At 40.2% G+C, this 18,126-nt stretch overlaps 4 protein-coding genes across 4 annotated transcripts; all 4 read left to right on the top strand.

Moving 5' to 3' along the window:
* The first annotated feature begins 304 nt into the window (after nt 1-304).
* On the top strand, nt 305-3,725 carry LOC124223245 (uncharacterized MFS-type transporter C09D4.1-like). The gene is made up of 6 exons (XM_046635029.2): nt 305-744; nt 819-1,288; nt 1,400-1,611; nt 1,668-1,771; nt 1,855-1,965; nt 2,039-3,725. Exons 1-6 carry the CDS (start codon nt 476-478, stop codon nt 2,373-2,375), a joined length of 1,503 nt encoding a protein of 500 aa, XP_046490985.1. The 5' UTR covers nt 305-475; the 3' UTR covers nt 2,376-3,725.
* Nucleotides 3,726-5,241: 1,516 nt separating this feature from the next.
* LOC124222802 (uncharacterized MFS-type transporter C09D4.1-like) lies at nt 5,242-7,583 on the top strand. Its single transcript, XM_046634152.2, has 6 exons — nt 5,242-5,690; nt 5,767-6,236; nt 6,367-6,581; nt 6,639-6,742; nt 6,829-6,939; nt 7,018-7,583. The coding sequence occupies exons 1-6, from the start codon at nt 5,422-5,424 to the stop codon at nt 7,319-7,321; spliced, it is 1,473 nt and encodes a 490-aa protein (XP_046490108.1). The 5' UTR covers nt 5,242-5,421; the 3' UTR covers nt 7,322-7,583.
* A 413-nt stretch (nt 7,584-7,996) lies between these two features.
* Nucleotides 7,997-10,909, top strand: LOC124223242 (uncharacterized MFS-type transporter C09D4.1-like). The gene is made up of 6 exons (XM_046635025.2): nt 7,997-8,465; nt 8,540-9,009; nt 9,121-9,332; nt 9,389-9,492; nt 9,576-9,686; nt 9,760-10,909. Exons 1-6 carry the CDS (start codon nt 8,197-8,199, stop codon nt 10,094-10,096), a joined length of 1,503 nt encoding a protein of 500 aa, XP_046490981.1. The 5' UTR covers nt 7,997-8,196; the 3' UTR covers nt 10,097-10,909.
* A 385-nt stretch (nt 10,910-11,294) lies between these two features.
* LOC124223243 (choline/ethanolamine transporter FLVCR2-like) lies at nt 11,295-13,874 on the top strand. The gene is made up of 6 exons (XM_046635026.2): nt 11,295-11,719; nt 11,794-12,263; nt 12,375-12,586; nt 12,648-12,751; nt 12,835-12,945; nt 13,019-13,874. The coding sequence occupies exons 1-6, from the start codon at nt 11,451-11,453 to the stop codon at nt 13,353-13,355; spliced, it is 1,503 nt and encodes a 500-aa protein (XP_046490982.1). The 5' UTR covers nt 11,295-11,450; the 3' UTR covers nt 13,356-13,874.
* Nucleotides 13,875-18,126: the final 4,252 nt, after the last annotated feature.

Below are 18,126 nucleotides of genomic sequence, written 5' to 3'. Positions count from 1 at the left end.
GGTGAGAAGTATGATACTTTTTGGAACACATTATTCCAAACACAGATCCACAGATAAAATACATTAGTACGTGTTTTATTACGATCGCGACTGTCGTTATGGATTATTTACATAATAATCATGAATTCAGTTTCCAGTATTCAATACCTCACGCGCCTGTTGGAAAAACAACCGTATGACTTTGCTGTTTGATTGATGTGATACAACGAAGAACTATACAATATTATTTTCAATGTCATGATGCAGATGCGAATTATAGACCTTGCCAGAGATGAAGCTATAAATTTGAGTCTTTTCTTGATAAGTGTAACAGTATTATCGGAGTGCGGATACGGTGATACTCATTGTTAAAACGCTGACGAAACCTCAAGTTATAGAGTTCACGGTTGAAAATAATTATTAATTCGGGCTGAATCATCGGAATATTGGTTTCATGCCGTTGAGTAGAACTAACATACAGTGAGTTGAATGAAAAATGGTGATAGTGGAGAATAGCGTGATTATAAACGAGGATAGCAAGTCCTTTTCCAAAGCATGCGAAGTTTTGACGATGCCCGTATCGAATGGCGATGCTGAATTTGGCGAGAAAAAAATCGACGACAACTTGTCCAAAGTCGTTGAAAGTTTAATGGAAGTCAAACTCTTCAAGAGACGCTGGCTACAGCTCGTGCTGTTCTTAATTCTCGCCATAAGCTGTGGGATGCACTTTGGCCAGTTTATGATCATCGGCAATATAACGCGCAGGTCAGTTCCCACTGCGACAACTAGCCTCCAGTTTTCAGTTTGATCAATCAGTATGACCGTTACCATTGTTGAAGGTTCTACAACGTTTCTTCACTGGCGGTGGAATGGACCGTCACAATTTTCATGATAGAATACGTGATTCTGCTGATACCGGTCTCTTATTTGACGAATCGCATCAGTTTGAGACGGACCATTCTGATAACCACGACGGGCGTATCCCTCGGCTGTTGGATTAAGGTTTTTGCAGCATCTCCGGACCGATTTGACTTAGCAATCTTCGCGCAACTCCTGTTTGGCATGTTCCAAGTCTTCGTCCTCAGCGTTCCTGGCCGATTAGCTTCTCATTGGTTTGGGCCAAAAGAAGTCGCCCTGGCCACAGCCGTCGGTTTCTACGGACCTCAGGCGGGCATGATTGTTTGTTCCCTGACCGTTCCCACGGTCGTTGAAGATCACGAAAATATCGAAGACATCGGAAGGGATTTCTCGTTCATTTTTTGGCCACAGGCAATCGGGTCCAGCATTCTCACCTTCATATTATTTTTTTGTAAGTTATTGTCGCAGATTTACTGTAAGAAATATTTTAGCCACCGACATTCATAAAAAATTAATTGATGCAATAAAATTACGAACCCTGAACGTGGTCTTTGTTTTCCAGTTTTTCTCGACGAACCGCGCTTACCACCGAGTGGTGCAAGGGCGTTACAAAAAGTGAACCACGAATCAGCGGTTTTGGGCTTTCTGCCAACGTGTAAAAGGGTCCTGAAGAACAGGAGTTTTCTCATGCTGTGGAACAGCTTTGGCTTAATTATGGGTGTGGCATTGGCATTGGGCGTCCTATTGAATCCGCTTTACACTGCTCATTTCAAGGTAACGTTTGTACAGAGATTATATGGACAAGTATTGAATATTTGACTGAATTTCAGGACGATACTAGGAGTGTTGGATATCTGTCAATTTGGCTGAGTGTGATTGGGGCGATTGGATCAATAACCTGTGGTACAATTCTCGACAAAACGAAGGCGTTCAGGTATGAGTGCAATTCAAATTGCTTGAAGCAGGAAAACTGCACAATTATGTCCATGATTGTCAACGTCATTGAATAAATTACAGAAAGCTCTCGATCGTCGTCTGTTGCTTGTCAGTCCCTGCAACGTTGTTGTATGGGTCAAGCTATATGCTGGAATTGAGATGGATGGTATTTGCGACTCTCCTACTATGCGGGTGAATAAAGTGTCTGACATGATGGTATGATGCGTTTTTTTCATATCAATATGTCGTGTTTTTCGTGTTTCAGAGCTCCCGTGATCGGATATGGAACAATTGGAACGGAATTATGCGTGGAAATAACTTATCCTGAGCCAGAATCAATCACCACCGGAATTTTAAACATGTCATCTCAGATCTATGGGTTTTTTTTGGTATTCCTCACCGGCAGGATGTTGGAAAACTACGGCGATATAGCGGCAATCGGGTGTATTTGCGCATCTCTCGTTCTGGGAACTATATTAATAATTTTGAATAAAAGCGAACTCCGACGCGAGAAAGCTAGGCAACTCACCAACCGATACATCGCTGTTCCCGTCAAAGAATTGACAGAGTTGAAATCTCACGATTCGAGAGCCACTTCGTGATATTCTTATAGTATTTTTGAAGGGACTCAAATGAAATATTTGAAAAATATCGAAATATTGCATTTTGGAGCTTAAACTGTGTGTTTATGTTGTGCTCGCAGTCTAACATCCTCAATATTCTTTTCAACGATTCATCGTTCCGGTGCCTCTTGTTTCAGAAAAATTAAACAAGACTGGGACTACTTGCTTGTTAAATGCATGTGGATTGATTTTAACGGTTAAAATGATGCCTGAAATACGAATATGAGAGCCTCTTGTAAATACCTTGATCATCGAGTACTTTGAAACACGTCAGCTGTTCAGGGGCATAGTAACATTTATGGGAAGAAAAAGTCAGCTGTCATCAACAGTGGAGTACAATGAATGTTAAACCTAAGTTTCGATAATTTATTATGTACGACCAACGGTCATCGTGATGTTAAGATTTCAGCATCCCGATGTATGCGTTTCAGGTTTTTCCTTCTGATTTCCGAAGCGCAAATAAACGGCATCTTTGGAAATCCATCGATGGCATCTGATATGTATACATACAGTGAATGTTTTGCAAAATATGTGAAAGATACCCGTGTAACGTCTGAATATGCAAACTTCAGTTCAGATAAGTTGTTCCCTCTTGCAATCAAGACGCATGAACATCGTGTAACTTGGCACAATGTTTCCGTTCACACGGAGCTATTTTTCATATTTTTTAAGCAAAAACTCGTTTAGGCGCACTGCGCATACTTTTTCCTTGGTAGTGAATGAGACTGATTGTGAGCACTTATGCTCAGCTATCTGCCTGGGTGACGCGCATTTGCGTAAACGCGGCTCGAGTCTAGTTTGGCCAAGGTTCAGTAAAACACGCTGTACATCTTGCTAATAATTAAATTTTAATAAAAGTAATTATCGCCAATAAATTATTGATATTTTTGTTAGAGTATAATTTATTATATCGCGCGTGTGTTCGTGCTTAAATTTCTTAGATTTTGTTGTGTATATCGTGACGGAGATTTTCGCTGCCACTCGGCCATCCGGAGATGAGACCGAGAACTTATCGTGTAGAAAATAAATTGGGGATCTGCGATGAAAGCTGGAAAAATTCATCCTACAAAACACGTCGGGAACCTTTGTTGGGCGTCTAGCGTGGTCAACACGCCTCTCAATCGTCAGCTGCGCTAATCCTTGGCTGTACTCTTCTGCACGAGATAGCTCAGTACCGCGGAGAGGGGAGGAGTAATTTTTCACAGATAAATAAAGAACACTTGTACGCTACGCAAATTAACAAAAAGCAAGATAAAAAAAATACATATATTCTTTACTGGAAGCGATAAGCAATAAAAAAAAAAAGAAGAGAAACATAATACTCAATATGCTCTTGGCAAACTCGATGCAAAAATAAAGAAATACAAAATATCGAATCTATCTTAAATTTACTTGCGCAAGTCGGACTCTCGGTAACAACCTACAATAATAAAACCATAACAAAAAATTACTCGAAAGCGTTAATGGCAGTCGTACTTCACAAAACTAAGGCGCTAATCGCCACGGATTTCAACCTAAGATTAATTAATTTATACCGAATTTTTTTTTTTTTTTTGCGAATGGCCAAGATTACGAAAAGATATACATCGAATTGTGGAAATACCGAAGAGTCAAAAAGTCGAATTTTCAAATCACAGGCACGTGCCTTTGACGAAAATCTACGAATCCGAATTCATCAATAACGACTAAGCAAACACTCGAATGTTCAAAAACCTGGAACCCACTAAAGACAGAATGGCCAAAATGCCGAAAGGACGGATGACGTCAGAAACTCATAAATTCTCTACAACGCCACACATATCCAGTGGACGGTATCTGGTGCCATCTTGTATAACTCTGCCTGCATAATTATGACAATCGTCTCGCGCTCTTTCGGCTTTTTGGCCATTATGCATTTTCCCGATCGTAATTTTGCTCCCACTGAACTTTGATTGTCGGCAACTAATTTTTTCGCTTTCGCGGCTGTTCGAAGTATCAGCCGCTCTCAATATTTAATTTCGAAGCTTTTATTTTTCTGTATCTTCACATTCTGTGCTTTGGTCGTTTGGCATGCAGCCTGTTCTGAAAATACTTTTTCGGATAAGAGAAGGTTTGGTTGAATAAACTTTCGGGAAGACAATTATTCTGCTGGATGACTTATCGAAAATCCAAACTTCGGTACAATGATCATTCGTGGTTTCAAAACTCGTATTTCGAAAATTTCGGACTTACAATCATCCGCGTTTTTGGTCTTTCGGAATTTTGAAACCCACCCCAATAATCAAAGCGATCGTTTTATATTGGTACATAAACAATTCGAATTTGACCGGAAGAAATGTTCTGATCCATGAAAGTTAGTAATTTTGTAATTTGTTTACCTGAATGGAAAAATTCAAGTTCGTAGAGGTACGTGTTTCGGTTTATTTGATCGTTCGAAACTTTACGCAAATTTGTTTTTTCGATGCTTTGAAATACGTCAGGGTGTTACGATGAAAAATTTTCCAAACGCCAAATGTTAACAGCTATTCTCCGTGTTCCAGATGCAAATGCAGGTGTTCCAATATGTCAAGAGAAGGGCATACATACTCGTAATAGCACAGTTCATCCCATCCTTCTCCCCAACGAAGCCTATCAACTGATGGGGACATGTTCTTATTACTATGACTTTCAATAAATCATTTAAGACAGACACTCTGATATCACTTCACATTTTCACAAATTATCCCGGCTGAATATACAATAGGTATGAGTTGAACAGGTGTATTATACAGGAAGGCGTTGAGTGTTTGCATTTTGTAAAGGTCTTTAGCTAACCTCCGTCGATTCTTTTTGAGTTGCAGTGATAGTAGAACATTGATGAGAAATGAACGGTCAATGATACAACGTTGTGATGTGGTAATTGACACTTTTCCTCGTTAATGACGTCGGTGTTTACGTCAACCTAAAATCACTGTCGGAACACTTTGCATGGTTTGCAAAATAATTGCATGATTGGATAAGTGATTCTCAAGGCACGTGGTGCAAACAATATTGACCAAATTAGAAAATGGTGAAAACCAGGAACTGTGAGAGTACCGATGGGGACGAGAGATCCTTGGCAGAACTGAACAAAGTTTTGATAATACCAGCTTCTGACGTTGAGAAAAAACTTGGAGACGCTGACAGAGATGTGAAATGCCCGACAGTAGACAGCAGCACCACGGAGGTGAAAACCTTCAACACACGTTGGCTTCAGCTCCTGCTATTCTTCCTTTGTGGCGCGAGCAATGGGATCCACTGGTATCATTTCACAGTCGTCAACAACGTGGCACGCAGGTCAGATACCACCGCGACAATTCGTATGATCTAACTTCTTCAAGTCCATAATGTCTGAAGGTTATCAATTTTCAAGGTATTACGGCGTTTCCTCGTTGGCGATCGAATGGACTACGACGATTTTTATGCTAACATACGTTGTTCTCCTGGTACCAGCTTCTTACTTGATGGATCGCGTTGGCTTGAGGTTGACGGTACTCATAGGCGCTACTGGCACGTGTATCGGGTCTTGGATCAAGGTTTTGGCAACGTCTCCGGATGGTTTCGTCGTGGCATTTATAGGGCAGTGCTTTTTCGCCGTCTCTTATCTTTTCATACTCACCGTTCCCGGGCGATTGGCTGCTTACTGGTTCGGAACCAGTCAAATTGCCTTGGCCACAACCATTGGTTTCTTTGGCCCGCACGCAGGCTACGTTATTTCTATTCTGAGTACTTCGATGGTAGTACAAAACCACGAAAGAATTGAGGACATCGGCAACGATTATTCAAAGCTGTTTTGGGCCGGGGCGATTGCCTGCAGCATCGTCACTGTGATCTTATTCCTGCGTAAGTTGTAACGTGTCGCGCAGGAGCAGTGACTTTATTGTTTGTTCATTAAGCCTTAAGCATTAATCATAGCGGCGAAGACAGTTGGAATTGTAAATCAATGATCTTCAACAAGGTCTTTGGCTTCCAGTTTTTCAGGACGAACCCGGTCAACCACCGAGCACCGCAAGGGCACTCGCAAAAGTAACCCGCGAATCCCACAATACGGAAGGTTATTCGTCGGTGTATAAAAGAGTTTTGAGCAACAAGAATTTTCTCATGCTCTGGAACTCATTTGGACTACTCATGGGGGCTGTGATGACAATGGGAACTATGCTTAATCCGTTTTACATAATTCACTTCAAGGTAAGGCTCGATTTCAGCTTCGCACCGTTTTCGATTGAATATCGAACTTTATTTTAGGGTGATGAAAAAGGCGTAGGCATTCTGGCATTTTTCTCAGCTTTGACGGGATGTATCGGCTCTGCTGTGTGCGGTGCGGTTCTCGACAAAACGAAAGCATTCAGGTATATACAAGCGTCGGAAATATTTCTTCAAGCAGGTAATCGTTTAGTGATGCCCAAGATTATGAGGGTTATGGCATGAATTTCAGAGTAATCTCTATCGTGGCTAGTTGTACATCAATATTCGGAGCAATTCTGTTCGCGACGAGCTTCGTGATGGAGATAAAGTGGATGTTATTCGCCAGCTACATACTTTTTGGGTAATAGAACTTCTGCCTCGGATCCCTCTGCAATTCGTTCTGTATCTCCGTCAACTCACTAAATTTATTTCGTTTCAGCGGACCGGTATTGGGTTACTCAACGGTTGCTATGGATTTGTGTGCCGAAATTACTTACCCTGAACCGGAAGCTATCACCACGGGAATTCTGAACATGGCTACTCAACTGTACGGGTTTTTGCTGGTACTGATTATTGGCAGGATACTTGAAGCCTTCGGAGATGTGGCAGGTCACGGATGTGTGGTCGTGTCACTCGTCCTAGGAACCGTGCTGGTCATCCTTAATAAAGGCGAGCTTCGTCGTCAGAAAGCTGGACAATCAACTACTGTCAATGAGACACACGCCATCTTTCCCCAGAAATAGACGTTGTAAATTAAGTGATTTTGGTTACAAATCAATTATAGAAATTTTCCAGATTGATTGTTCAATGTTTTGACCGTCAAATTATACTGAGTTTTCTATACAATGTTTCTTATCGTAGATTGATAATTTTTATGAAAAGATTCAATTTTGGCGGGTCGAATAATTTCAATTTGATTTCTGTGTAATCAGCCTCAACTTTACAGTAATCTTTCATGTGCACTGTAGTCTGAATTCATGTTGATAAAATATCGCTGGTTCATAAGACGTTTCAATAATTTCAACCCGCATCAGATAATCGCTCATAGTTTGTGGTCACATTCTCAAGTAATCGAAGATGAGTTTTGTACCCCGGCAAATAGTTGTGATTTAACATATCCGGGTAAACTTCACGATGTTCGGGGTGAGAAGTATAATACTTTTTGGAACACATTATTCCAAACACAGATCCACAGAAGTCAAATATATTAGTACATGTTTTATCACGATCGCGGCTGTCGTTATGGATTATTTACATAATAATCGTGAATTCAGTTTCCAGCGTTCAACACATCACGCGCCTGTTGGAAAAACAACCGTATGACTTTGCTGTTTGATTAATGTGATACAACGAAGAACCATACAATATTATTTTCAATATCATGATGCAGATGCGAATTATAGACCTTGCCAGAAATGAAGCTATAAATTTGAGTCTTTTCTTAACAAGTGTAACAGTATTATCGGAGTGCGGGTACAGTGATCTCACTGTTAAAACGCTGACAAAACCTCAAGTTATAGAGTTCACGGTTGAAAATAATTATTAATTCAGGCTGAATCATCGGAATATTGGTTTCATGCCGTTGAGTAGAACTCACATACACTGAGTCAAATGAAAAATGGTGATAGTTGAGAATAGCGTAATTACAAACGAGGACAGCAAGTCCTTTTCCAAAGAATGCGGAGTTCTGACGATCTTAGCACCGATTGACGATGCTAAATCTGGCGAGAAACAAATGGACGAAAAGTTGGCGAAAGTTGTTGACAGTTTAATGGAAGTCAAACTCTTCCAGAGACGCTGGCTACAGCTCGTCCTGTTCTTCATTCTCGGTATAAGCTGCGACGTGCATCTGTTTCAGTTCGTAATCATCGGCAATATAACGCGCAGGTCAGTTCCCACTGCGACAACTAGCCTCCAGTTTTTAGTTGGATAAATCTGTATGACTATTACCAATGTTCAAGGTTTTACAACGTTTCTTCACTGGCAGTGGAATGGACCGCAACAATTTTCATGATAGAATACGTGATTTTGCTGATACCGGTCTCTTATTTAACGGATCGCCTTGGTTTGAGACGAACCATCCTGATAACGACGACGGGCGTAACCCTTGGCTCTTGGATTAAGGTTTTCGCAGCATCTCCGGACCGATTTGACTTAGCAATTGTTGCGCAACTCCTGTTTGGCATGTTCCAAGTCTTCGTCTTCAGCGTTCCTGGCCGATTAGCTTCTCATTGGTTTGGGCCAAAAGAAGTCGCCCTGGCCACAGCCGTCGGTTTCTACGGACCTCAGGCGGGCATTATCGTCTCTTCCCTGGCTGTTCCCATGGTCGTTGAAGATCACGAAAATATCGAAGACATCGGCAGGGATTTCTCGTTTATTTTTTGGCCACAGGCAATCGGGTCCAGCATTCTCACCATCATATTATTTTTTTGTAAGTTATTGTCGCAGATTTACTGTAAGAAATATTTTAGCCACCGACATTCATAAAAAATCAATTAATGCAATAAAATTACGAACCCTGAACGTGGTCTTTGATTTCCAGTTTTTCTCGACGAACCGCGCTTACCACCGGGTGGTGCAAGGGCGTTACAAAAAGTAAACCACGAATCAGCGGTTTTGGGCTTTCTGCCAACGTGTAAAAGGGTCCTGAAGAACAGGAGTTTTCTCATGCTGTGGAACAGCTTTGGCTTAATTATGGGTGTGGCATTGGCATTGGGCATCCTATTGAATCCGTTTTACACTGCTCATTTCAAGGTAACGTTTGTACAGAGATTATATGGACAAGTATTGAATATTTGACTGAATTTCAGGACGATACTAGGAGTGTTGGATATCTGACGATTTGGCTGAGTGTGATTGGGGCGATTGGCTCAACAACCTGTGGTACGATTCTCGACAAAACGAAGGCGTTCAGGTATGAGTGCAATTCAAATTGCTTGAAGCAGGAAAACTGCACAATTATGTCCATGATTGTCAACGTCATTGAATAAATTACAGAAAGCTCTCGATCGTCGTCTGTTGCTTGTCAGTCCCTGCAACGTTGTTGTATGGGTCAAGCTATATGCTGGAATTGAGATGGATGGTATTTGCGACTCTCCTACTATGCGGGTGAATAAAGTGTCTGACATGATGGTATGATGCGTTTTTTTCATATCAATATGTCGTGTTTTTCGTGTTTCAGAGCTCCCGTGATCGGATATGGAACAATTGGAACGGAATTATGCGTGGAAATAACTTATCCTGAGCCAGAATCAATCACCACCGGAATTTTAAACATGTCACCTCAGATCTATGGGTTTTTTTTGGTATTCCTCACCGGCAGGATGTTGGAAAACTACGGCGATATAGCGGCAATCGGGTGTATTTGCGCATCTCTCGTTCTGGGAACTATATTAGTAATTTTGAATAAAAGCGAACTCCGACGCGAGAAAGCTAGGCAACTCACCAGCCGATACATCGCTGTTCCCGTCAAAGAATTGACAGAGTTGAAATCTCACGATTCGAGAGCCACTTCGTGATATTCTTATAGTATTTCTGAAGGGACTCAAATGAAATATTTGAAAAATATCGAAATATTGCATTTTAGAGCTTAAACTGTGTGTTTATGTTGTGCTCGCAGTCTAACATCCTCAATATTCTTTTCAACGATTCATCGTTCCGGTGCCTCTTGTTTCAGAAAAATTAAACAAGACTGGGACTACTTGCTTGTTAAATGCATGTGGATTGATTTTAACGGTTAAAATGATGCCTGAAATACGAATATGAGAGCCTCTTGTACATACCTTGATCATTGCGTACTTTGAAACACGTCAGCTGTTCAGGGGCACAGTAACATTTATGGGAAGAAAAAGTCTGCTGTCATCAACAGTGGAGTACAATGAATGTTAAACCTAAGTTTCGATAATTTATTATGTACGATCAACGGTCATCGTGATGTTAAGATTTCAGCATCCCGATGTATGTATTTCAGGTTTTTCCTCCTGATTTTCGAAGCGCAAATAAACGGCATCTTTGGAAATCCATCGATGGCATCTGATATGTATACATACAGTGAATGTTCAATGTTTTGACCGTCAAATTATACTGAGTTTTCTATACAATGTTTCTTATCGTAGATTGATAATTTTTATGAAAAGATTCAATTTTGGCGGGTCGAATAATTTCAATTTGATTTCTGTGTAATCAGCCTCAACTTTACAGTAATCTTTCATGTGCACTGTAGTCTGACTTCATGTTGATAAAATATCGCTGGTTCATAAGACGTTTCAATAATTTCAACCCGCATCAGATAATCGCTCATAGTTTGTGGTCACATTCTCAAGTAATCGAAGATGAGTTTTGTACCCCGGCAAATAGTTGTGATTTAACATATCCGGGTAAACTTCACGATGTTCGGGGTGAGAAGTATAATACTTTTTGGAACACATTATTCCAAACACAGATCCACAGAAGTCAAATACATTAGTACATGTTTTATCACGATCGCGGCTGTCGTTATGGATTATTTACATAATAATCGTGAATTCAGTTTCCAGCGTTCAACACATCACGCGCCTGTTGGAAAAACAACCGTATGACTTTGCTGTTTGATTAATGTGATACAACGAAGAACCATACAATATTATTTTCAATATCATGATGCAGATGCGAATTATAGACCTTGCCAGAAATGAAGCTATAAATTTGAGTCTTTTCTTGACAAGTGTAACAGTATTATCGGAGTGCAGATACGGTGATCTTATTGTTAAAACGCTGACGAAACCTCAAGTTATAGAGTTCACGGTTGAAAATAACTATTAATTCGGGCTGAATCATCGGAATATTGGTTTCATGCCGTTGAGTAGAATTAACATACAGTGAGTCGAATGAAAAATGGAGATGGTGGAGAATAGCGTGATTACAAACGAGGACAGCAAGTCCTTTTCCAAAGAATGCGGAGTTCTGACGATCTTAGCACCGATTGACGATGCTAAATCTGGCGAGAAACAAATGGACGAAAAGTTGGCAAAAGTTGTTGACAGTTTAATGGAAGTCAAACTCTTCAAGAGACGCTGGCTGCAGCTCGTCCTGTTCTTCATTCTCGGTATAAGCTGCGACGTGCATGCTTCTCAGTTCGTAATCATCGGCAATATAACGCGCAGGTCAGTTCCCACTGCGACAACTAGCCTCCAGTTTTCAGTTGGATAAATCAGTATGACTATTACCAATGTTCAAGGTTTTACAACGTTTCTTCACTGGCAGTGGAATGGACCATAACAATTTTCATGATAGAATACGTGATTCTGCTGATACCGGTCTCTTATTTAACGGATCGCCTTGGTTTGAGACGAACCATCCTGATAACGACGACGGGCGTAACCCTTGGCTCTTGGATTAAGGTTTTCGCAGCATCTCCGGACCGTTTTGACTTAGCAATTGTTGCACAAGTCCTATTTGGCATGTTCCAAGTCTTCGTCTTCAGCGTTCCTGGCCGATTAGCTTCTCATTGGTTTGGGCCAAAAGAAGTCGCGCTTGCCACATCCGTTGGTTTCTATGGAGTTCAGGTGGGCAATATTATATGTTGCTTGACTGTTCCGATGGTCGTTGAAGATCATGAAGATGTCGAAGACATCGGAAGGGATTTCTCGTTAATCTTTTGGCCACAGGCAATCGGGTCCAGCATTCTCACCTTCATATTATTTTTCTGTAAGTTATCGTCGCAGATGTACTGTAAGAAACATTTTCGCCACCGACAATCATAATAAATTGATCAATGTGATGAAATTACGATCCCTGTCCGTGGTCTTTGATTTCCAGTTTTTCTCGACGAACCGCGCTTGCCACCGAGTGGTGCAAGGGCACTCCAAAAAATGAACCACGAATCAACTATTTTGGGCTTTCTGCCAACGTGTAAAAGGGTCCTAAAGAACAGGAGTTTTCTCATCCTGTGGAACAGCTTTGGCTTAATTATGGGTGTGGGATTCGCATTGGGCGTACTATTGAATCCATTCTACACTGCTCATTTCAAGGTAACGTTTGTACAGAGATTATATGGGCAAGTATACTATTGAATATTTGACTGAATTTCAGGACGATACTCGGAGTGTTGCATATCTGTCAATTTCGCTGAATGTGGTTGGAATGGTTGGCTCAGTAATCTGTAGTACAATTCTCGACAAAACGAAGGCGTTCAGGTATAAATGCAATTTCAATTGCTTGAAGCAAGAAAACTGACCAATTATATCCACGATTGTTACAGTCATTGAATGAATTACAGAAAGCTCTCGGTCGTCGTCTGCTGCTTGTCAATCCCTGCAACGTTGTTGTACGGGACAAGCTATATGCTGGAATTGAAATGGATGATATTTGCGACTATGCTACTATGCGGGTGAATAAAGTGCCTGACGCGTTGGTATGATGCATTTTTCCCAAATCAATCTGTCACATTTTTTGCGTTCCAGAGCTCTCGTTATCGGATATGGAATAATTGGAACGGAATTATGCGTGGAAATAACTTATCCTGAGCCAGAATCAATCACCACCGGAATTTTAAACATGGCATCTCAGATCTACGCGTTTTTCTTGGTTCTGCTTACTGGCAGGCTGCTCGAAAACTACGGGGACGTTCCCGCATTCGGCTGTATTTGCGCATTCCTCGTTCTCGGAACTATTTTAGTGATATTCAATAAAAGCGAACTCCGACGCGAGAAAGCTAGGCAACTCACCAGCCGATACATCTCTGTTCCCGTCAAAGAATTGACAGAGTTGAAATCTCACGAGTTGAGAGCCGCTCCGTGATATTCTCATATCATTTCTGAAGTGACTGAAGTGAACCATTCTAATAATATTGAAATGTTGCATTTCGGAGCTTAAACGGTGTGTTCATGTTGTTATTGAAATGTCACCTTAGTATTTCTCTCAACCATCCAATACTCCAGTAGCTATCAGTTTAGAAAAATTGTACAAGACAGGGGCTACTAGCTTGATAAATATATGCTGAATGATTTAAATATTCAAAATGATGGCTGAAAGACGAATATGAGAGACTATTGTGTGTACCTTGACCATTTTATGTTAAAATCTGAGAAACTCACCATTTTATAAGAAATAATCGAAAAAGAGTCTCGATCTAAAGTAGTCTTTATTATATAAAATTTAACCATAGTGATACTTCGTGAACGTAGTATTTATATAAATTCCCTAAACTATTACGAAAGAAATGATCGCAACTCCAATTCATTGATTGATAACCAGGATCTTGATTCTCGTACCACATGAGTGATTTAAAGATATGTAATAAATCCTGCAATTCAAGTGCAATCACGTAACGCTGACTTGTTATATTATTTTATTTGCATTTTATAGGTGCGAAGCAATAAGAAAGTCGTTAACATGTGATCAGACTATAACGGTCCACTCAATTTGCTGGTTTTAACAGTATTATTGCTCCATCTTAGACACGATAATTCGAGGTGATATCCTTGACGAGGCTTTAACTCACCAAACAATTCAAAAATAGCACAGGATTTCCAAGTCATTGGAGATTGCATCACTGGAATAGGATTCCTGCCGCCTCAAATGTGAAAAAAGTGGAATAAAGTAGAGAGCCTTGATTACCTGCAGCATCGTTACCTTGGTGTTAATTCTCTGTAAGTTGCAGGATATTCAACAAGAACGATTTCTTGTTTTTCAATAATTTTTTATCTTCGAACTTAGAGGCGAAAACAATCCGAATTCCCTATCCACGTTTTTGACTTTGGACCCAAAGAAGTTGCCCTAGTTATTGTTATCGTTTTCTTTGGCCTTCGAGGTGGCTTTATTCTGTGCGCCCTGATAGTTCCGCTGATTGTGAAAAACCATGAGAATATCGAAGATATTGGAAACGGTTTCTCGACTTTCTTTTGGCCAGCAGTAACCGTCCTGAGTATCGTTGCCACCGCGTCGATTCTTCGTACGTTCTCCGTTTGTTTTTAGAAATTAAATTGCAGTGACGTTATAGTTAGTCACAATCTCTGACCATCCTTTTAGCTTCCAGTGTTTCGAGATGAACCGATTTGGCCGCCAAGCGGAGCGAGAGGGCTTTAAAAATTGAATCGTAAATCTGAGACTGAAGACTTTTTACCCACGGGTAAATGGGTTCTGAACAATAAGAATTTCTTCCTGCTTTAGAATTCTTACGGTCTCATATTGGGTGTCGTTATTTCAGTGGAGACCTAGCTCAATCCATTCTACATCTCTCATTTGAAGGTAACGATTCATTTGTCCCATTCTATCTGTCTCTCATCGATCGTTGGAATGCATTTCAGGACGACACGCTTCAAGTAGTTATAACTGTCCAGTACTATCGATGATAATCCGGGTGATGAACTCAATTTCAGAGTAGTTTCCATCACAATCTATTGTCTGTCTATCCCCGGAGAAATATAGTACAATGCAATCTTGAAAATGGAACTAAAATGGATGATATTTACTGGTTACTTACTAATTTGGTAAAGTGGAATCATTCGCATCACTATGCGATGAATTTGTCACGTTGTTGAAAACGAATCATGGTTCACTTTCTAGGTTGCAGGAGCTCGACTTTAGGATACTCCACGATTTCATTGGAACTGTGTGCTGAAATGACTTACCCTTAACCGGAATCTATTACTACGGGGATCTTGTACATGTCTACTCAGGGTAGTATTTCATTTGTTTTCATTCATTTCACAATTGAAATCCTGTTGACAATTTGTTCGATAAGACCGAAATTATTATTTTCAAATTGAAAAGTTTCATTAACCGTGATGGCGGTGATCTCTAGGTCAGTCAATCTATCACCCCAACGAAATTTCGACAAGGCTAGGCACATGTGCGCCACTCGCAGGCCAGTGCATTTTGTGTAAGGAACATTCGTGCTCTTTAATGGATGATTAAATTTTTATTGATAAACGCAGGTTGTGTTCATTATTTTCAATGCATTCATCGTGTTACAGCTACTTTACGGATATATAGGTATCTTCCAGTGAATGCACGCAGGTTTAAAGTATAATCGCAAATTTTATTTATGCTATCCACGCACAAATCATACAGAGAAAGTGTAACGTAGTCAATGAATTTGTATGAATGTCTGGTGTCAAGAATGGCAATGCTTACTTACTGGCTAGGACGGCACAACTTAACCGATTGGGTTCTGCGATAGGTTTATTAAAAAGCAGACGTCACAGTTATGAAGAGAAATGAGAGGTATCCGAGACTCATGAACTCCACTCTAGAAATTATTTATATCCTTCAGCTCATTAAATTGATTTAGTTTCAGAGTCCAGTATTGGGCTACTCACTGATTGGAATTCAATTTTGCGCAGAAATTACTGACTCCAAACCGGAGGTGATCACTACCGGGATTTTAAACATTCTTCAAAACAACATTGGTTCTTCGAACAAATTCTTCATGAAATTTACTTGATATTTCGTGTCAATTCTTTTTGCCGATGAAATCTTTTCTCCTTTTCTCTGAAACTCCTCCGAACATTTTTTTGTTTTCCTGTTCGTATCTATCTTAAGTCTCACTCTAATACATATTAAATGAAAGCAAGAAATCACTTTTGCATAGGATTCTTAGACTCAAGAATTGGATACCAGATTTTGGATTAAACGGGAACTTCACTCTAAATGAAACTACAAACAAGAGTTGAAGAAAAAACCTATCGGGATGAAATTCTTTGAGTAATTTTCCCGGTTTTAGGGAACTTGTGCAATTTTACGGTTGCAGACCTGTGTAATTGGATCATTTTATTTTCATTTTCATTTTTTGGGGTGCATCATTAGCATAATATGAAAAGCGTGATATTTTCCTAACAAAGTTCAAGAAGAGTGACTTTCAACGTAAACAATGAAAATACCAAAATATTTTCTGGGCAAACATCTTAGACTTGTCATCGTAACAAAAACAGAAGATTCGGCAGTCAAGTTATTGTTTCTGGGTACATTCGGTATATTCAACTGCTCTGTTCCGTTTATAAAATATGGTAGCTCTTTAAGAGGAAACGTGTATCGATAATAATATAGAATAATTATTTTCATTTCATCCTTGAAGTGATAGCTTTCAGTCGGTTCCGTCACGGTGATTGTCAACCTCGATGCGCAGATATGGGCCATTTTCCGTGGTTTCTTGACCCATCGTTTGTTGCGAATCAGGAGAAAATTTGACCGCATTGCTTATGCTTAATACAACAGTACAGTTGTGCCGTCACTATCATCTTAGCTCCTTGTGAATTATATTGGTTGGTTAGTATCCGTGATCTTTGTCACTCGAGGAGCCTCCGTATCATGGCGCAAAGTATGAACAATTTTTCAGGATCAAAGGGCGCTTGTTCTGAAAAAATCGCGAAATCAACGTCAAAGTTATATCAAATTCCAATTAATTCTTCCGAATAAAAAAAAAAAAAAAATTCATATAAAACTTCTGAAAATCAGTCTCCTTATGTGGCTTTCCCTCTTAAAATAACCAAACCGAAGAGTACAGAGCAATCCTCATTGTGACCTGCAGTCTGTTTGTCGTTGGAGAAATACTGGCTGCAAGATTTGTATTCCTTAGGTAGTTATGAAGAATGATGACTTTGTAATTACTTGTTCCTGTCCACTTGCTTCAATTATATTGGATTTCAGGATCTTCATCGTTGCCTACGTGGAGATCGCAATCAAATTGTGCGTCGAAACGACTTACCAAATTCCGGAAACGACCGCAATCCACATTCAAATGGGTACCAATACTTGTCACAACTTTGATCAGACTGGAAAGAATATATTTTTGGTGAAATATTAATCACTTAGTTTTTACAGCCTTCGTGTATCAGTCGAAAATTTTCGTAGCATTGGTTTGTTAAGGTACGTTAGGCACGCCAAAGAGGTAATCCAATATTGCAAAGTAGTTTCCAGGACTTTTGAAGGGTAAGCAAAATTCAAAGACATTTCCAGGACCACTAGATACCCTGTGAGGAGAACGGGAATGATTTATCAAGGGTTTTCTGAACAATTGCAGTTGGCAGCACTGTTGTCACCGTTGCCTTATTTTTCCCCGAGTTATCAGATTTATTCGTTCTTCGTCGCTATTTCTCGAGCAGCTCTTGTCTGTTATTGAAGATTGTAAGTTGGCTGTGTGAATTATTTTTCAGGACCAACCGGATCTACCGTCAAGCCAAGCAAGGGCGCTTGTTCTGAAAACACACCACGAAATCGATGTTAAGGTCTTCTGGCCTTACGTTAGAGAGATATTGAGAACCGAGATTTTTTCATTGTCGGCGTCCTAGGCGCACTAGGCACCCTTATCAACCCCTCTTACGCTGCTCATTTCAAGGTAGGCATTGTCTTAATCTCAGAGTTAATCTACCAGCCACATAAAATAACTGCTAATTTCACTCCAGGACGATGAAAGACATGCCTGGCATTCTCGCAGCATCGGTATGATGGTGTGTAGTGCCATCCTCGATAGAACAAAAGTCTGTAGGTAATTGTATAAAGTAATCTGATTGTTTAAACTAACAACGAATCGAATTACAGAGCGGTCCCCATCGTCATCAGTGGTCCAACA

The sequence above is a fragment of the Neodiprion pinetum genome, chromosome 7, assembly GCF_021155775.2.
Source record: "Neodiprion pinetum isolate iyNeoPine1 chromosome 7, iyNeoPine1.2, whole genome shotgun sequence".
NCBI lineage: Eukaryota > Metazoa > Arthropoda > Insecta > Hymenoptera > Diprionidae > Neodiprion > Neodiprion pinetum.
This window is presented reverse-complemented; position numbering and strand designations above follow the sequence as displayed.